Source organism: Lynx rufus, unplaced genomic scaffold (genome assembly GCF_022079265.1).
Source record: "Lynx rufus isolate CCGP_SWC_20201006 ecotype Redwood Valley unplaced genomic scaffold, mLynRuf1.p SCAF_4, whole genome shotgun sequence".
Taxonomy (NCBI): domain Eukaryota; kingdom Metazoa; phylum Chordata; class Mammalia; order Carnivora; family Felidae; genus Lynx; species Lynx rufus.
The window spans coordinates 23,591,383-23,612,530 of record NW_025814856.1 but is presented as its reverse complement, the minus strand read 5'-3'; the positions used below and the strand labels follow the sequence as shown (position 1 = coordinate 23,612,530).

The 21,148-nt window shown below is 40.7% G+C and overlaps 1 protein-coding gene across 1 annotated transcript in view; it reads left to right on the top strand.

The window, feature by feature from the left end:
- ERC2 (ELKS/RAB6-interacting/CAST family member 2) overlaps positions 1-21,148 on the top strand; it is a 723,468-nt gene that overhangs the window by 458,632 nt on the left and 243,688 nt on the right. The window contains exon 12 of the mRNA XM_047097449.1: positions 9,441-9,576. Coding sequence (XP_046953405.1) covers positions 9,441-9,576 — 136 coding nt within the window. The remainder of the gene's footprint in view (positions 1-9,440; positions 9,577-21,148) is intronic.

Here is a 21,148-nt window from a genome sequence, read left to right as displayed (position 1 = left end):
CATTCGCACTACAACTTTGGGGAGTTTCCTCATCAGTAGTAGAAATAATCAAAGGACCTGCCTAATAGGGTTGTTGTGAGTATTAAGTGAGCTAATAAGTGTAAGATGCTTAGAGCACCTCCAATGATGTGCGCATGTGCTGCCTGTGCTTATCATTACTACATAGGAGTATTAGAACATGTCTAGACCAGGGTTCAGCAAACTGTAGCCCATGGGCCAAGTCTAGCCCTGCCACCTGTTCATGTAAATAAAGTTTTATTGGAACACAGCCATGCCCATTTTTGTGTATGTTATCTGTGGCTGCTTTCATAGTACAAGGACAAAGTTGAAGCAAAGTTGGTTACTTTCTACAGATGCTGTATGGTTCCCCAAGCCTAAGATATTTACTAGCCTAGCCCTTGATAGAAAAAAGTTTGCTAATCCCTATTTTTAGACTTCAGAAAGCTTTTCTCAGCAGCATTAATGAAAAAAAGGCCATCAGATTGCTGTGAACCATGTAGACTTTTAAAAGCCATCTATTGCTTATGAGTTAAATTAGGAAAGAGATACTGTACTGGGTCATTTCTTTTGGGCACGTATTTTTAGATCTTGGGTTTAATTTCAAAAAAATACATTTATAGGAATGAGAACCTGTGTTGTTGTTGTGCTGGTGGCAGGTAGTAATGCCCAGTTGTATTCATCAGCTGTCCAGTCTGATTTCTTTTCACTTTGACTAGATACCATCTCACTGACAATAAGCTGATATTCATTACATGAAATTGAATTCTTCTTTATAGAAAATGCCTTTCTGGAAACAAATATGAGGGCAACCTTAATTCATATAAATCCCTAGATACACATTCCTAAATAATTTTATGGGTTCACATAAAACACCTAGCCAACACAAAGGACCTGTTTCATCCTTTGAATGAACAGGAGCAGGTTTTAGAATTAAATTCAATCCAGAATAACTCTGTTGGTGACAGCAGAGTGGGCATTGTGCTGGATTCTTTAAGAAGAGAATAAGATGGTTGTGATCACTGTAAAGAGGGTGCTTATAGTAGAACAAGGAAGACATTAAAGGATCAGAAATGTGTTGAGTTCTTAGCAAGGCAAGCACAGCATAATTTGGGAATTTGTAATATGGGAAGACTGACCAAGGCTTCCCAGAAGACCTCCTAATAGGGATACATATGAATTACCTGTGATATAAGGGCTGAGATGGGAATGAGGTGAAGAACTTTCTAGAAGAGGAAAGTGCTGTGCAGAGGTCCTGAGGATCCTACAACTCTGTGTATTGAGGGTACAAATGTAAGGCCAGTGTGGCTGAGTAGAGGGAGTAGGTTGAGATAAGACTTGGAGAGGCAGAAGATAGACCTGGTAGGAGTCATGGGAAGAAGCATGACCTTTTCCACAGGTAGTGGAAATCCAATGAGAAGTTTTAAGCAGCAGAGAAATGTGATTCTGTTTGTGTATCAGATACTCTTTCCCCTCTCCTATAGAGAATGAATTAGATGGACCAATTGGAGCTGGCATCATTGCCCAACTTGGAGGTGAGGGTAGCCTGGGCCAGAGAGGATGAGGTTAGAAGTTATTCCTTCAGTGTTGTGAATACCCCAAGATTTGGCCCTGTTCTGACAGTAATGCCTGCCTGGTGGTGCAACAGTCAGTAATCAGTGAAAAATGCAAATAAACGTATCATTACAAGTTGTGGGGGGTGCACTAGAGGAAGGGCATGGAGTGTGATTGTAGCAGTTTTGGTGAAGGGAGGGGATATTGTTGGATTTGATGCCCAGAAAAGGCCCCTGTGAAGACTCTGAAGACATTGAAGTTGAGATCTGAAGGATCAAAGTCAGCCACAGAGGAGGAGTGATGTCTGTAAGAGGAAAAGGTGGGGGAGCCCCAGACAGAGAGACCAGCACATGTCTGTGCCCCATGGTGAGAGGGACTGAAAGAAGACTGGCTTTTGGATTTCGTGGGTAAAGGTGAAAATCATGTGGGATGAGGCTGGTCGGTTCCACAGATATGTGTTTCTATTCTCTGGGAAATGGGAAACTGTTGGAGGATTGTACATCAGCAAGGACATCATCTGACTTGTTCTGAAACACTCACTCTCGCTGCTGGCTGGAGAATGGCTTAAAGGGGGCACAAGAGCAGAAACAGGGAGACCAGTGAGGAGAGAAGAGCATCATGGTCTAGGCAGGAAATAATGGTGACTTGAGGTGTTGTGGTAACAGGAGTGATGGAGGCAAAGGGTCTGCATACTCTGGGTTTCCCTGTCTGCATTCCTGCAGGGCACCAAAGCACCATGGGATAGGTGGAGCCATGGTGTCCTGCAGTAGGGGATGCTTGCGGGTCTGTCAACCTTGCTTTGGCTTCTCCTGGTGATGCCAATTTGGACCATATGGGCTGAGAAGCCCGAGCATATAGTCCAGTCTACAGTGAGAGTAATGTAGAACATCACAACACATTTATCACTTGACAGTGAGAAAAACAATCACTCCAGGGCTACCATTCTCAGACCTACATGACCAGTCTGTGCTCTCTGGGTCATGACACCTACATGGGAAGCTAAGCAGCAAGACATTTGTTTGATGAATAGTAAATGGGAGCCAGGCTTTTCGGTCATGTGACCCTTGTAACTGTGTATGATTTGCTCACCAGCAACAGTGTCTTGTTCTTAGATGCCCCAGGATTAAACATTGAGTCCTGAGTAGTATGAAAAACAGGCCAGCCTTTTCCCTTTGAGTGTCCTGTGGGTACATGCCAGTCCTACCAAATGCATCTGGAGGAGGACAAGGGGTATCAGAGAGCACCTGGCTTTCTCCTTGGGGTCTTCCATAAGAGTCCCCTACTATCTGCTCTCTTTAGTGTAGGTACTCAGCCATTGAGTTGCATCCATTCTTAGGGTGGTGCTCTACTGATATCTGAAGGGAGGAGGTTCTTCGGGGCCAGAATAAGGAAGAACAGTTGAAGGAAGTCAGCCCTTCGGAACTTCTCCAGAGTGAAAAATCTACAAGAAAAACAAATCCTTCTCTTGCTGACGGTGACCAGCTCCTGCTGTGTGACCTGCTTTGTAGGTTTTCCCAGTGTGGGTGGGGAAGTCAACAGTGGAGGGAGGGGAGAGTGCATATGGGCTCTAGAAGAGGGGGAGTTAAGTCATATTAGAGCTAAGTCCTAGGACCTTGGCCCTACTTGCTGCTCTTTGCTGGGAGGAGAGCTGGATTCAAGTAGCCACAGCTGGCCAGATACTTTGTCTTTCAGGAAGGACTATCATGCTCATGACACTTAGCACATTAGTATGTGCTATAAAAATATCTTTGGAATAGTTATGTAGCTTTCTAAAATGTATAGCTATGCCGAAATACTGAATGGTATTTGCAAGCGTTAAAAAAGTGGAATCATCTCAGTGGTTACAGTAAAAGCCATTATTATCAGAAATTCTGCATGCAGTACTTATTGTTAGCTTCCATTGTGTGTGTGGCCATCTACTTGTGCAGTCACTTCAGGATCCCAGCTCACTTACCCATGCTTGTCGTGACCTTCCTGCAATGCTTCCATTAGGTTAGCCTTCCAGGAATGCATCTCATCTTATTATTAAGTAAAGCACACTGAAAGCTAAATGAATGACACAGAGGGTTTGATAATGCATTCCAAAGTCCACTGTTTGAGGCATTTCAAATAGCTGCTATTCCAATGTGGGAAGTAAGACACTAGATATGTATTCATGACATTACACAAGACATGATCACATTTATATTATGAGCTAAGAATGAAGCAGAGGAAACATGCTGGAATCTGTTGTAAGCATTTTACCTGTACTAACCTATTAGCTCTTCACAGTAACCCTATGAGTTAGCTACAATTATTTCCATTTTATATATGAAGAAGCTGAAGTACAGAGAGGTTAAGAAACTTGCTCATACTCACACAGCTAGAGAGTGGTGGACTTCTGATGAGAACCCAGGCAACCTAGCTCCAGAATTTATGCTACTAGCTCCTGCCCTTCAGTGGCTCCTGGAAGATTCTTATATCCCAGAATTGTCTTCCATAGAGGTTACACCATTTTACACTCCCAGTTATACCTACATCTAGTTATTATTTAACCAAGAGAAATGAAACCATATGTCCACAAAAAATTGGTAGAAGAATGTTCATTGCAACCTTATTCTCAACAGCAAAAAATTGGAAATAGCCCAAATATCCATTTAACAAGGGAATAGCTAATCAAACTGTAGTATGTTCATATAATGGAATACCACTTGATTTCAGCTATAAGATGGAACTTAGGCACAATATGAATAAGCCTCAAAAACCTTATGCTGAGTCAGAGAAGTCAGACACAAAAGGGCATGTACTGTATGATTCCATGTATATGAATTCAAGAACACACAAAACAAATCCATACAGATGAAATCTGGGATAGTGACTACTTCCTCTCAGGGGTCAGGGACATGAGGCTAGGTGATGGCAATGCTCTATATTTTGATTGGTCAAAAATCATCGATTTTTATACTTAATATCTGTGCATTTTCTTATATGTATTTGTACCTCACTTACACACACACACACATACAGTAACACATGGGAACTCCCCCTTCTTCCCTGATCCATTCTGTTCCTCAGTGGTACAATGTTTACAGACTGGTGTGGGGTTTGTAGCAGTTTCCATTTCCATGGATATGTGTAAATAAACATTCAAATAAGCCTTTATATTTTAACATAAATAAGATCAGACTATATGTATTATTCTGCTACCTGCTTTCTTTTTTGATTAACAGTATGTCTTAAAGGTTTTTCTGTGTCCATACTTCAGTTTTGCCTTAATCTTCTTAGCTAGCTTGGAGTTCCAGAGTATGAATGTGCTTGATTTCTTCAGCCAATTTCCTTCTGATGGATATTTGGCAGTTTTCAAATTTTTACTTTGACAGTGTAATGTCAAATTTTGTAATGAAAATTTTGTGCATAAATATTCATGCGTATGTGCAGACATTTTTGTAGGCTACTTTCCTGAATTGGGTTTTCTTGGGAAAAAGGTATGGACACTTTGGTGGATACTGCCAAATTAGTTTGGTGGATACTGCCAAATTAGTTATATTATTTTATAACCAATTTTTGTAAGTTACACTCCTCCTGACATCATATGAGAGAGCTAGATTCTGGTATCCTCTCCAACAATGGATATTATCAATCTTTTAAGATGTTTGAGAGAAGGTAGGTAAAAACAAAACAACAACAAAAAAACAGCATCTTGTTTCCGCTGAGATTAAAAAAAAAGTAGTTTAATTTTTCTCCTTTATACACAATATACATATGAACTTAGAGTAGCGTATGCACCTCTTGCTCCACACTGCCTCCCAGCTATGTGATTCTAGAGGCCATAAAACCTGACACTTTCTCACCAATAAGTTAGGGAACACTTTCTAATTTTAATTTTAATTTTAATTTGATCCACTGTTCTAGTGAAAAATAGCAGGATTCTGTCCTCTATGATATTCATTCTTAATATAGTAGCCATTGTTGATCTTGATACCTATTGGAATTTTTTTATTTAATCCAAATTCCTTAATGATGTGACATGACTTGCTTAATGACACTAGTCAATTTAAACAGACCCTACCACTGTACTCTCCAACCAACCTAACCCCTCCCCCATAACTGCTTTAAAAAATTTTTATTTAATGTTTATTATTTTTTTTGAGAGAGAGAGACAGACAGACACACCATGAGCAGGGGAGGGGCAGAGAGAGAAGGAGACACCGAATCCGAAGCAGGCACAAAATCTGTCAGCACAGAGCCCGACATGGAGCTCAAACCCACAAACCGTGAGATCACGACCTGACCTGAAGTCGGACGCTTAACTGACTGAGCCACCCAGGTGCCCCCATAACTGCTTTTTTAAAAATTTGCATCTTGGATATATTTTTTTTTTAATTTTTTTTTCAACGGTTTTTATTTATTTTTTTGGGACAGAGAGAGACAGAGCATGAACGGGGGAGGGGCAGAGAGAGAGGGAGACACAGAATCGGAAACAGGCTCCAGGCTCCGAGCCATCAGCCCAGAGCCTGACGCGGGGCTCGAACTCACGGACCGCGAGATCGTGACCTGGCTGAAGTCGGACGCTTAACCGACTGCGCCACCCAGGCGCCCCTTGGATATATTTTTAATGGTGTTTCCCTGGAGAAAAAAAAGCTTATCCCTAGGAAACTTTATTTCCGAACATGGAGCAGGTCAGTCTCTGGCAGAGGCTTAGAATCTGATTTGCCTCGTGGGTGAGAATTTGGGAAGTGGGTATCAATGACACTTTCTTCTCAGACAGTATTGCTAGAGGGCTTTGCATTCTGCACCCCAGGAGTTCTAACTTCCTTAGTTTAGTACAATTGAGAGCTGTATGGAGTTTAGCCCTGTTTATCTATACATGTGGGTTTACTTCTGCAGATGGGAGGAGATGCAGGACTGATAAGTCACCTACAGATTTTATTCTTGGAGATGCTGATGCTGAAGTTATTACTAGCAAAAATCACACTGGTTGTTCCTTCAGCAAGTGTCTAGTGAGCTTCTGTGGGGGTATTTTGTCTTTATTGGGGGATCTCATATATTTAAATTTCATGAATTCTCTCCCTCTCCTCCTACCCCATAAATTGCTGTTTCAACCTGTTCTTTCAGGTAACCTTGGCTTCTCTGAGGGATACTTGAGAGAGTGACTGTCTAGTAGGTGAGGTTCTGCTCACTCTTAATCTCTTTCCCACCTCGACCAGAGCAATCCTTCTTTTCCTTTTTGGCTTTTAAGTAAGCTTTTATTAGAAGAAAGAGTTCTGCTGCTAGAAATATATTTGAAAACCATAGCACTTCTTCAAGGGAGTGTGTGTACTTTGTACATATCTATTGATGCTCATGTCTACAAAGATAAGATGATAATTTTCATCACCTTGCTGTGCATGCATCCAAATAGCCAAATTCAGAGTAGTGCCATTCACAACCAAGCTTTTCTTTTCCAATCATTCATGTCCCAAGTCAGACAGCATTTGAATTTCCAGACTTCAGTCTTCCATTTTTCTTAGCCACTTATTTGTATTTCAGGAAAGCTTTAGGGGTGCCTGAGTGGCTCAGTTGGTTAGGTGTCCAACTTTGACTCAGGTCATGATCTCATGGTTCATGAGTTCAAACCCCACATCAGGGTCTATGTGGATAGCTCAGAGCCTGAAGCCTACTTTGAATTCTGTGTGTCTCTTTCTCTCTGCCCTCCCTTACTCCTGCTCTGTCTCTCTCTCAAAAATAAATAAAAACTTAAAAATTTAGAAAAAAAAAAGGAAAGCTTTAAGGGATGCATGGATTTGGAAGTTTGTTTGTTTTTTATTTTTGGGTTGAAAAAAAAATGAAATATTCCTGAAAGTAAGGTCTGTCTATGTTCACACTGCCCTGAGAACTTTGTGGGAGTTCATTATGCAAATGATGTTCATGATAATAGTCTATTTTCTTTATCAGTGGTACTTGGGGTAAAAAACATTTAGCAGTTGGTTCTAGTTAAATGTGTGCTTTAAAGATATAAAAAGTATTTCTTTATAAAAATGTCCTCTACTTAAACAATCTCTCTAATAACACTGACCTATCACATCCTATTACTGGGCACTGACCTTATTTCCTGAACTGGAAAGTGTGCTTGCCCCAGATTGGTATGAGTTTTGAAATACTATATCCTTGTTCAATTAGGAAACAAGAGGTTGCTTTCAACATCTTTATAGTAACCAAAAGATAATTTCCTAAAAGAAGATTAGCGTGTAGACTTGAGTTGGTAGTTTCAGATGTGTACCTTACCTATTTGTATAGGATGCAAATAAGGAAATATCAGAGAAAAATTATCTAATCCCAGTGTTGACCAAGTAGATGGCTGTTCTCTCTCACCATAATCCTCTTAATAAGTGTCACTAGGAATACTAAAATCACTGCTTCAGCTGGTACTGTAAATATTCTTAAAGACCAGTGTTCAGAATATTTTCATTAGTAGGAATTCCTGATAGAAGATCATTCAGCTTAATAAACACTTCTCTTGAATTTCATTTTCTTGGAGTGGAAGGGAGTAGCCGAGTATATAATTTTATGCGGACTAGAAATAAAAGTTTCTTATTGAGAGTGTCTTCCATTTAATTAGTAATTGTTTCAATTTGACATGTTTGCTGTGTATCATCTATCCTCATCTTGTGCACATTTCCATCAGAGCAGTGATTCTCTCTTGCTTGCTCTGGAATCAGGCTCATTGACAGCAGCTGACTTAGCAATACTGGGGAGGAGAAATTGGGGTCAGGAATGATCCCAAAAGATTCTGCTCTGCAACCCTCCTCTTTTGGAATCAGTGCTCCTGAGCCCTCTGTACTGCCCTCCTGCCTCCTCACGTGTGGGATTAGATTTATACCAGCTGCCATGGACATGGTTGCCTAAATCTGTGGAATGTTTTGCTAAACGCTGCTGGTGAAATAGTCCACATTAAGCCTATAACTCCTCCCCCCACTTTTTTTAACCCATCCTTTGTCTGTAGTCTTTTACTCACTTGCTTACTTTATGGTTTTGCACTTTGACATCCTGTAGATTCATTAAGAACTTTTAATCTGAACACCAGGGCTTTACTTAACATGATGATTACCCAAATTGTTATTCTGTTTGAGCTAAGTGATGACAATGTATTTGATTGGAACCTTGTAATTGTTATTTTAAAATCAAAGTAATGGATTATGATCTCAGAATAGGAACATGATCCAAAAGAATAATAATAATTAGAAGAGCAACCACTTAGAAGAAAATAAATTCTCCGTCATAGACCAGGGGCCCTTTATTCCCTGAGTCCTGCCTACCTTTGCAGTCCTAGGTTCTACCCCTCTTCCAGACCTTTGCCCTGGGCTAACCTCACTGCAGCCTTCCAGTCCTTAGAAGTAGTTGGTCCTTTCTTGCCTTGGGAATTGCACTTGCTGTTCCCTGCATTTGGGGAGCATCTCTACTGGTGACTTCTTGGCTGGCTCCTTGGAGTCTTACCCAATATTTTGCCACCTTAGGGAGGTTTCCTGGCCACAGTGCCTAAAGTCATTCCCCCCACTCAATGCCTGTCCACACATGCAATGCACGTCATCATCTCACAGCATGTGATTTATCACCCCCCTCCACCCCCCTGCTTAGGAAACCTAAGTTGTGTCTCCTTGGTACTGGTCTGCCTCTCCCACTAGACTTAAAGCTCCATGAGTTGGGTGAAGACTATACATACCTCATTCACTACAGCAGCCCCAGTGCCATCCTGGCACTTGGCATTAAGTGGGTGATCAATAAGTACTTGTGCTTAAATGAATTTCGGAATGATCTGAAGTTCTACCTTTTCCCGAATCCATGTCAATATATTCTATCCTTAGTACTCATGTTGTGATAACATATGATCATCCAGTGGTTGAATTTAACCACACTCTGCTGACTTTTCTCAGGCACATGAAGGATCAGAATAAAAAGGTGGCCAACCTCAAGCACAACCAACAGTTGGAAAAGAAGAAGAATGCCCAGTTACTGGAAGAAGTCCGCAGGCGAGAAGATAGCATGGCTGATAACTCACAGCACTTGCAGGTGAGCTCAGGCTCCTCGTCTTTATACCTAAATAATTGGAGATTGACTTCCTCCGACATGCATCCTTTGCTGTGGAAAAATATGCACAGAAATGGGGGCCTTGCCTTAGCTCTGAGTCCAGCACTAACCGTGTACTCCCAGAGAACCCAATATGTCTTTACAATTATGGAGTATCATTTTCAGAATGGTGCCCAAGAAGAGCTGATTATGCTATAAAATCTAATACTGCACAGAGTCTCTTGGTTCCTATACCTCACCTTAAAAAGTAAGGGCCGCATTTATAAAGTTGGCAAGAAGCTTAAAACATAGAAGCGTCCTCCTTTTAGAATTATATTAAGTGGCTTTGGTGTTTGTAGAAGGGTAATGTATGCGTGTTATCACAGAAGGTATTTGAAAAAGGATGCTTTCAGATAGTTTACAAAACTGGTTTTGTTTTGTTCAAAACTCTGAGGCTCTGAGGCAGATCATTATTCTGTCTTCTCTGTGGAATATAGTTATCTCTGAACGGACAGCCCTATCTGAGAAACTAACTGGCTGACTGAAAACACCAATTTTTCCTCATTAACCATCCCTATTTTTGGCAAAGGAGCTCTCCCCATGTGCTCAATAAAACATTCAGGCTAAAACAGGGCATTTGCTTTGAAGTTCCTTTATTTATTCCAATGTGCTTTAAACAGAGTAGTTTAAGTTCAACTTGGCCAGAGTTCATGTTACATTTTGCTTATTAATTAGTGTCTTTCTGTAGTTATATATCAGGTTTCCTCCTTGGAGACAGAAGAAGTTAGATACTTTCAATATGTACTCACAGTTCATCTTTTTAATTGACCAAAAGAGAAATAAGTAATTATTCTAGGGTAGGAAATACAAGGAAATGTCTCGCACAGAGCATGGCACATGGAGATTACTTAGTCAATATTAGTTTCTTTTTCCTCTGTATCCTAGAGCTGCCTTAATGGTTTCAGTCAAGCCCCTTTGTTTGGATACCTGATTTGGTTTGCACAGTAGTAACATCAGGTCCTTTGTTCAGGCGTGGGACCACCTTCACATGGACCATTAGCTTATTTGAATCCACAACTTCCTCCGTGTTCTTGTCCCAGGATTTTGGACCTTAGTTTCCCCCCCAGTCATATGAGATATTAAATTGGAGCCTATAGACTGAGATGATGAGAACTGAAATTTGTAGAACATTTTATTGCCAGGCATACAGTCTCATTTTTTTCTTCACCACAGTGTTAGTGATTTTACATATGGTAAAATTGGAATCTCAGAAAAGTTATCAAGCGACATACTAGTAAAAGAGTGGAGGTATACCTGACTCCGGGTCTCCCTGCTTTCAAGAAACTAATGTAGAGGAACCATAACAGTAGTAGCTATCATTTATAGAATTTTTCAGTATACTAGGTACTGTGCTGTGTACTTTATAGCACCTATTTAATTCTTATATGAACTGGGTTAGTTGGGACTCTTAGTTGCAAGTGACAGGAACACAACTCAGTCTTAACTAAGCAAAAAAGGGCATCAGTTAACTGAAAAGGACAGTTAACTGAAGGGTGGACTTCAGGCCTGACTTCATTCAGATATTCCAACAGTGGCATTAGGAATCCATCTCTACCCTACTCATAGTTGCTCTTTGTTGCTTTGATTCTTAGGAAAGTTGTCCACAGTGGTGCCAACCATGGCCATCAGCAGCCAGCCTCCATTGTGAGCGCAGTCACCTTGGGGGAGGAGAAAAGTTATTTCTTAGTGGTTCTAGCAAAAGTTCAAAGAATGAAAGAATGCATATATTGACAAGGCCAGGATGTGACCACCTGGAGCTTAGAGGATAGGGGTTAGTCACACCCAAGTCATATGGGCTGAGAGTGGGAATAGGTGACTTCCCACAAAAAAGAAAGGAGTGTGTTGGTAGAAGTTATGCTGGACAGTAAAACTATAGAGTGCACTACAACCATCTACATGGTGGTTTAACTGTTATCCCATTTGATGTTTGAGAAGAAGGAGGCTGAGAGGTTACATAACTTGCCCAAGATTACTTGGCTAGTAAGTGGCAGAACCAGGACTCAAACTTAATCTGACCATCTTTAGATGGTGAGAGTTCTGGAGAAGAGTTGTAAGAGGACGACAAGAAAACTGTTGAGTGGTGGAGAGTCTTCCTGGAGCGGTTGGGATTAGAGCTGAATGAGTCTGACATGGGAGGGATGCAGCAGTAGGGACAGCACTCCAGGCAAGAGAACCATCAGCAAAGGTATAGAGTCTGAGTAGAGCAAGGTACAGTCAGGGCACAGAACATAGCAGACGAATTGAGTGTCGTTTTCAGTGATGTAAATATTACTATCTTTCTTTAACTGATTTTGGAGCTTGAATACCCAGGATTTATTCCAAGCTTCAGAATTTACTAGCTGAATGTGCTTGGGCAGATGACTTACTCTCCCTTGGCTTCAGTCTCCTCATCTGTAAAATGGGACTAATCACAATTACATCTACTCCAGAGTTGCTCTGAGGATTAGAGTCAATGCATATAGAGAATTTAGAATTGTACTTGGCACAATCTATGCTCATAGTAAGTGTTAATGATTAACTGTTATTATGAGAACGAAGAAAAGGTAAAAGGAACATTTTGTGAAATTGTCTATGATATATGTGGGTATTTATACAGTTCTACTCTGTTACGTGTTGAGCATTAAAGTTGCTGTCATTTCTATTTATAGTCGTTTCTTTTCTAAGGACACATCTAGTTATGGAAATTAATGTCTTGTTTTGACTCATGAACTTTTGCATAGCAATATTTTTATAAGGGGCCTTGATAACTACCTCATAGACCTATTCATAAAAGATAGCATGGTCTGGAATTACTTAGTTGCATTCCTGACCACCCCAAATAAAGGATAGCATTTGAAATGCAATAAAAAGTAATCACGATTAATTTTGATGAAAATGTCTCTGATTAAGGTTAATAGAGAGTGAAACTCCCACTTTCTTGGATTGTTAAGCAGATATACTCAGATGCAATAATTACTGCTTTTTGAGGACAGAACTTTCCTTTCTTGGGACATTTGATTTTTTAATGTTACTGTTGTTTTAAGTATTTCCTGTTTATGAGTTAGCTTCTTAATCCTTTTATTTTTTTAAAAAAACTTTTTTTTTCAACGTTTTTTATTTATTTTTGGGACAGAGAGAGACAGAGCATGAACGGGGGAGGGGCAGAGAGAGAGGGAGACACAGAATCGGAAACAGGCTCCAGGCTCCGAGCCATCAGCCCAGAGCCTGACGCGGGGCTCGAACTCACGGACCGCGAGATGGTGACCTGGCTGATGTCGGACGCTTAACCGACTGCGCCACCCAGGCACCCCTGGGTGTCTGTCAACTAGGATCTTGTTTGGTTGGTTACATGGGTGTCTGTCAACTAGGATCTTGTTTGGTTGGTTACATGGGTGGTGGATTGGTTGGTAGTTATGGGATTGACACCTACTAAATTTGATTTTTTCTACACTAGTTTTTTTGTAATGGTTGGACGTGCTGACTTCTTGAATCAGCCAACCAAATAGGTATCATATCCAGAGAAATATCAGGTAGAGTGTTTTCTGCAACAATAATAGCTGTTGGATCAGATTCCAAAGGAGAGATTGAAGAGATTCAGCCTGTTATTAAAATTGGAGACAAAGTTGAATATATTCAAACCAGGACATAATAGCAACAGGCAAAAACTGGGCCGTTTTAGTCCAATCTAGATATACAGTCATGCTAAGAAACATTTCACAAACCCAACCTTCTTTAGTTCTTAGGTTTATAGTTTTATGGCAGGAGTTGCATACTCAGATGCCTTCAGGGTCTAGGTTATTAGCATAAATAAGAAACAGGTTTGCATGTAAGAAAAAATTATTATGTCTCATTCTTTCAGCCTTTTAATTTTCCTTTTTGGTGGAGATGCATCAGTTAGCAACTGCCATAATAATGCTGTGTAGCAAATCATCCCAAAACCCCATGACTTTAAAGCATCAATAGTTATTCTCACAGATTTTTCAGGCTAAGTGGCTCAGCTTCTCCAGAGTAGACTTGGGTGGGCATGCCTTTTTCTCACTGCAGGTCTGTGGGTGGCTAGAGCAGTTCCATTCCACATGTTTTTATTCTGAGACTCAGGCTGAAGGGGTGTCAGTGACTTAGGAGAAAGTCTTCTGATGATAGTAGCAGAGGCACAGAGAGTAAGCAAAAACATACAAGGTTTCATAAAGCCTAGACTTAAACTGACATTTTTTCACCCCACCCCACTGGCCAAAACAAGGCACATGGCTGAGCAAATAAGCAAGGATTGGGGAAGTACTCTCCCCATGAAGAGAACATTTTACAGGGGCAGATACAAGGAAGGGTAAGGGCTTGAGGCCAATTGTTCAATCTGTCAAAAGAGATAGGATTTGTAGAAATATTTCCCTACATAAGAAAAAACAATGACATAGACATAATGAAAATTACATCCTAGTATATGGATATGATAGAGAGTGGTAGGGATTGTGAAGAACTCAAGAGCCCATGGCTCATCAAAAGGAATTGAGGGGAGCCTGGGTGGCGCAGTCGGTTAAGCGTCCGACTTCAGCCAGGTCACGATCTCGCGGTCCGTGAGTTCGAGCCCCGCGTCGGGCTCTGGGCTAATGGCTCAGAGCCTGGAGCCTGTTTCCGATTCTGTGTCTCCCTCTCTCTCTGCCTCTCCCCCGTTCATGCTCTGTCTCTCTCTGTCCCAAAAATAAATAAACGTTGAAAAAAAAAATTAAAAAAAAAAAAAAAGGAATTGAGACCACTAAGCTTTGGCTGAATGCTGCCACAAAGGTAGGTCTAGGGTTGAGAGACCCTATGATTGCCATAAAATAGAAATTTTATGTGGAATCTATGGGTTTAGTTCACTTTTAAAAAGCACTGTGGGTTCTCTGAAGCACATGTGCAATGGAATTGACCACTGGTTGTCTCTGTTGCACAGCCCTGCATTCTGATCCCACTGGCTTCTCATGATACAAGTGAAGAGACCAGCACCCTAGCTAGCCCAGCTTGATCCATTAAGGACAGAAGACAGTTTAGTGCATTTGTCCTGAGTCCTTTTCCTTTTTTGTCTGAAAATACCTTGAATACCTTGAATTATTGCCCCTTGGAGAAAATACCCACAATCTATAGGAATAGAGAGTGTTCTTGATTTAACTTCTTAAATCATGTTTTGGAGAATTTGGCAAGGAGAGCAGGAAGGGAGAGATAAAGAGCCATGAAGCTGAACTGTCCAGTTTTCAAATACCGACCCTTATTACTATTAGCTTAGGAGTAAGGCTGGGAACCTCTCTGACTCTCACTTTTTTTCATCCATAAGTGGGAATTACAGTCTCTACCTCCCTGGGTGGGTTAAATAAGATACACTTTATGAAAGGGCCTTGCACAGTACCTGATCTATGTAGGGTTCAGTTACTAGAGCTTTCTCCCAGAGAGACTGATAATGAGCTTTTAACCATAGAAGACAGTGACCATTGGGAGTATCGTCCAACAGATCCTTTGCAACTATTTTATACTGATGAGTAATACAGATATAGAGCATACAACAATAAACGAAAGTTTCCAATAAAACATTAAACAACATATTGGGCAATAAGGAGGAAAATTAAAACATTTTTCAAGTTTATGTTGAATTGTGTGTTAAAGGTGAATGTAAGATCATGATTTTTTTGTACAATTCTGTAGAACTGTTCCCCAGGACACAGATTGTGGAGGATGATATTTATGTCTGGCCTTGGGGCTTTGGGCTTCTGTGTGTCCCCTTAGAGATTGCATGGAGATTTTTCAACAAGGTGTCTTTCTGGAGATTCACACTAAATCGTCATTACCAGAATGGGATGCATTCCCACCCCATACCCCCAGCCTCTAGCTATTTCTTGCTGAGTAAATATGCCAATTTGAAATCCCATTGGACATCTTTGTAGATTTTGGCTGCAATTTTCCCTGTGCAGTTATCGAGTTAATGAACTAACATTCTAAGAAATGCACAAGCCAATATTTTATACTCTTTTTCTGTTGTATGTCTGCAGAATTCTCTTCAATTTATTGCCTGAAAACTAAAGTCTGTTCTTGTGTGCTTCCGTTTCCAAATTATAGGTTCCCAGGGAACTGTAAAGTTTCTTCTCTGCCAGTGGTTAAACCCAAGTGTGATGAGTTTAAAAAGCAAATGAATGTTCCCATTTATTCTTGTCCTTTTAGTAGAGTTCTAAAAAATAAAAAAAAAAGCTAGAAAGACAATTTTATTTTTCAATTTGTGTGAGCCTCTACATCCATGTCTTTTTTCCAAGGGGACTTCCTTTACTTTGCTTCTCCAATTAGAGTTAGAGGAAGTGTAACAGCTAACAGAGGAAGTGTAACAAACAACATAAACCTCAAAAAATGCATAGCTTTCAGCAAAACATATAGTTCATTATGAAGTTCCCAAGCATTAGTAAGTTGTTTCTTTGCAGAGGGACACATATGTTTTAAGCAGCAATTTTTTAAGCCTCATATCTCTATGTTCATCTCTCCAAGTCACTGAGTTAAGTTCATTTCTCTTTCAATTCCCTAAGCTTAAAATTGTTACTCTAACTGTGATCTATGTTCCTGTGTTATGGTACACTTCTAAGTACTGCCATTAGAAGAAACCTGACCAGTGGAGTTAAGAGATCCATCATTGTCAAAACACGTTTATTCAGTTCCTGGTTTTTCATGGCTGTTCAGTAGGCACAGTGTAGAGTGATTTAGAGAGGCTCCATTTCAGCCATCTTGTTCAACATATGGAAAGATGCGAAAAGTTCTCCAAACACAGGTTTAAAAGAAAAATCCACATTTGTTCAAAATTGCATTAGAATTTAATATGATTTCTTTTAACACTCAATGCAAGGTGTTTTGTTTGCCTTGGGATTTTCAATCTTGATGTGTAGAGATTGGGATGTTCCATTAAGTTGTGAATAAATTCCATCACATTGTTGAAATGTGGACCGAGCCACGTCCAACATTTCCAGACTCTGTTCATGGTTTCAGACAACAAGAAATACTCAAGTATTTTTGAGTCTGCGGAGGGCACAGAATGTTGGAGGGTAGGACTGAGGTTTATTACAGAAGTGCTTTCTTTCCTTGGGGATTTATTTTGACATTTGTTTTTCTTTCACACTATAATCCCCCATGAGCTAAAAATGACTTTTGTTACAACAGATCCCTATAGGCAGTCTCAGAAAATCTTATTTGAAAATTAGTTTCTGGTAGCCTTGAGTTGAGTAGTTACTCTTTGTAGTAACTCATAGACTGTCAGAGGTGATGAGGCATCCTGTGCAATGTATTTGAGAACTAACCATTTGTTAGAAATGTTCCAAGAAGCCCGGTGAAATCATGTAAATAAAACTTGTATGTGGAGTTTTTCTTCTTTCCTCCCAATAAAGTATTGTTTGTTTTTCCAAATGTGCAGTAACTTGCATGTTTCTTCTGAGAAACATATTTTGCTTTTTCCTGAGGATTTGTGACCTAATCTTCCACTTCATACAGCCCCTCTGTACAAACACAATATATTTCTATGGAAAAGAGAGGTTTACCTTTAATCAACCTAGTAGGTAGCCTAATCTACCTACTAAATTACCCCCTGGAGACAGAGTGGGGTTCATTATTCTTTTCTGAAGCGTTTTCAGGTTTCACTCCATTAGTGGCTCTTAGACAGTCTTCAGCAAAGTGAATGTTTGTCAAAGGCTGAAGATCCTACAGAATGAAATGCAACATATTTGTCAAATTAAATCATTATTATTATGGAAATAGAGTCCTGAATGCCCTGGGATGACAAAGCTTGAGGAAATGGGAGATGGAGAAAGGAAACTTGATGGAATAATATGGTAATCTCTTACTCATTTTGAAGGAGGCTCCTAAGAAGGATCTGACTATTTTTTAGATATTATTCCATTTTCTCTTTTTGGTCCCTGAAATATAAATGTTAAGGGAAAGGCAGCATGCATCCTCCCCTGTGCTCCCCAGTGAGAATTAGAAGCTTTCATAGATCTACTTCAGGTCTAAGGAGAGAAGGGGGCTTGCTTTGTAGAATCTGCCTTTCTTCTATTTACCTTTAACTCTGACCTCTGGGCTTACTTTGAGGTGAGGCTTGGACCATAAACTGGAGACACCATTTTTATATGTTTATTAAAATCACTGCAGATAATCAGTTTAGTCAACAGCAATAACAACAAATCCCAGCCAGAGCTCTGGGTGCTTCTCAAAGTGCTTCCATGGGGGTAATCTTCATGCTGGATCTTCCCATTGATTTTGGGATTGGCTGGGGGCAAGTTTGTATGTTTTCATTTTTTTTTTTTCAACGTTTATTTATTTTTGGGACAGAGAGAGACAGAGCATGAATGGGGGAGGGGCAGAGAGAGAGGGAGACACAGAATCGGAAACAGGCTCCAGGCTCTGAGCCATCCGCCCAGAGCCTGACGCGGGGCTCGAACCCACGGACCGCGAGATCGTGACCTGGCTGAAGTCGGACGCTTAACCGACTACGCCACCCAGGCGCCCCTGTTTTCATTTTATAGATGGGGAAACTGAGCCTCAGGCAGTTGTTCACTGACTCATCTGCAATTGTAGGTATCCTTAAAGTCAAAGCTTTGAGGAAGTACTGATGCTTAAGAGTTTTTCCTGTGAGGGGCGCCTGAATGGCTCAGTTGGTTGAGTGTCCAACTTCGGTTCAGGTCATGATCTCACGGTTTGTTAGTTTGAGCCCCCACATTGGGCTCTGTGCAAACAGCTCAGAGCCTGGAGCCTGCTTCAGATTCTGTGTCTCCCTCTCTCTCAGCCCCTCCCCTGCTCATGCTCTCTCTCTCTCTCTCAAAAATAAACATGAGGGGCGCCTGGGTGGCACAGTCGGTTAAGCGTCCGACTTCAGCCAGGTCACGATCTCGCGGTCCGTGAGTTCGAGCCCCGCGTCGGGCTCTGGGCTGATGGCTCGGAGCCTGGAGCCTGTTTCCGATTCTGTGTCTCCCTCTCTCTCTGCCCCTCCCCTGTTCATGCTCTGTCTCTCTCTGTCCCAAAAATAAATAAACGTTGAAAAAATAAATAAATAAAAATAAACATGAAAAAAATGTAAAAAAAAGTTTTTCCTGTGAAGGTCAGACAACCTCAGCTTTTGGAAACTGAAGAAATTGATTCCCCAGGCAAAAGTTTCTGAACCAAAAGTGCATTAAAAGTCACTGAGAAAAGAAACCTTTAGGGTGTGTACTTGGGAGCATCTGTAGCAGGTGCAGTATAACTTTCAAAGTAGAGAGAATGAAGGAATTACTGAAGAACCCACACTTTGAAGGCAAGGGGATTGAAAGAAGAAAATAATGCTGACAGCACACCTTATTTTCTCAGAGGTAGAATTCACATGATAACTCACACACACTAGGGACCCAGAAATCCCTAAAGGACAGTCATGTTCAACATGCATCAAAAAAAAAAAAACAAAAAACAAAAAAACAAAAAACCAGTACAGTTAAACCAGCTCTTCCTGGTCAGGGTAATTATGGCAGCTTTACCCTGAGATATGACTACCAGAGGTTAGTCAGGGGAGCATCTGCAAATCACAGTGCATGTCACCCCAACATCAATAACCTCTTTTTAATAGATGCTGGTATTTCAGCATGTTGCTATGCAAGGCAGAGACCTGGGCATGGTTAATTTTTTAAAATGTTAACTTTGACTTATGGCTTTGTCCAGAACATTGCTAAACTGTATATTCCAACACTCCAGATTAAGGAAATGACAATCAATGACATGGGCAATGATTTAGATGGAAATCTTGCAAAAGGAAAATACAACTATAAAATCTGTTCCTAGTCACTTAATAGTCTCTCCTGTAATACACATTTGGGAAGTTGGTAATTTGAATTTATGACACTTTTAATTTATTCTCTGGTATTACACTTTCCCTCTACATCTTACTTATTTATGTTGCCTGGAAAGCCCCTGCAATGTTTAGAAATTATAAGTTTTTCTTACTAGCAAGGACCTTACACTTTATTTAATACAAGCCCCTTGCTTTGCTGCTGAGGGATGTCAGGCCCAGCAAAGGCACATGACCTGCCCAAGATTCCAGCTGGAGTTATTGGCAGAGGGGAGACCAAATCTCAGGCCTTGTGCATCCATGTCTGGTGGCATTTGTGTAGCCCACTGAAGCTATATGTCTGCCTTCAGTAGGATTTGAATCATTACTGTAAGCCCCAAACTTGGGCTTGTGCTCTCTCAGCACTGGATATTAGATTGGCCATTTAAGATGACATAAAATGATTCCTCAGAGTACACTAAGCTTTGTGCAAAGTTTATTTTTTTTTAATGTTTATTAATTTTTTAGAGAGAGAGAGAGACAGAGTGTGACTGAGGGAGGGGAAGAGAGAGTGGGAGACACAGAATCTGAAGCAGGCTCCAGGCTCTGAGCTATCAGCATACAGAGCCCAACATGAGGCTCAAACCCACGAACCATGAGATCATGACCTGAGCTGAAGTCAGATGCTTAACCGACTAAGCCACCCAGGCACTCCTGCTTTATGCAAAGTTTATAAACAGAGTATTCTATCATCTTCTGTGACTCTTTTTTATGTCTTTAAAATTGGAATACGTAAAGAAGTGCCAAGTCCTTGGTGAAGAAAATTGTGAGAACAGACTATATAACTTAGGACTTTTTAGATGGTAAATAAAGATCTGTTTAAGTTATTTATACCTTTGCCACTTTCCTCAACCATAAAGGGATGTCACCTGTAAAGGGACTCAGGAAGTCTCTTGTCATAGAAAAGAAGCATGGATTGCTTAAACATTTCAACAATAAGAATATTAGCCACTACTTTTTATTGAGCAATGAATTATCCTAATGATAATGTCTTTGGTTTAGTTCCCTGCAAAACTGAGAGTGAGATTAACATTCAGGAGGTTTATTGGGACAGGGGGATCTCAGGAAGAGAGAGAAGCAGGACTGGGCACTGGAGAAGTTGAACTGGAATGTAGTTGCAAGGGATGCTCAGTATTTCCCATCAGCACCCCATGGAGGTGGGGTGGCCATTTTGAGGGAGTTGACCCCAATTCAGATGAGAGGGCTGGGCCTTTGTTACCCCTCATCAATAAGTAAGTGGATCCCAGCAACCTCTGGGAAGGGCATAACCTTGGAAGGCACATCCCTCACAACTAAGGAAGGAATGCCTTAGTCCTGAAGAGGAATCTGGGCAGGACACCACTTCATCGATGTGTATGTGATGTGTATGTGGTATTCTCCTCTTTGACGCCCATGGAAGACACACACAGTTGGTCTCAGGACTCTTGCCTACCCAGCTTCATACTTCTTTTCAATACAAAAGACCAAACCTAGTTAAAAACTAATCCTAGTTGGCCAAGTTGCTCTGTATACCTGTTGACTTGTTTAATCTTCTCAAGAAGCTTCCCAGGTAGCTACCATCTTTGGAACCATTGTACCATTGAGAAGATTGGGACTTGGTGACGTTAAAAAGAGAAGGAACTGGCATTCTTTCTCAGGTCTCAGTCATGAGTGGGTGCACTCCTCTCTCCTGTGCAGACTGTTTCTTTATAT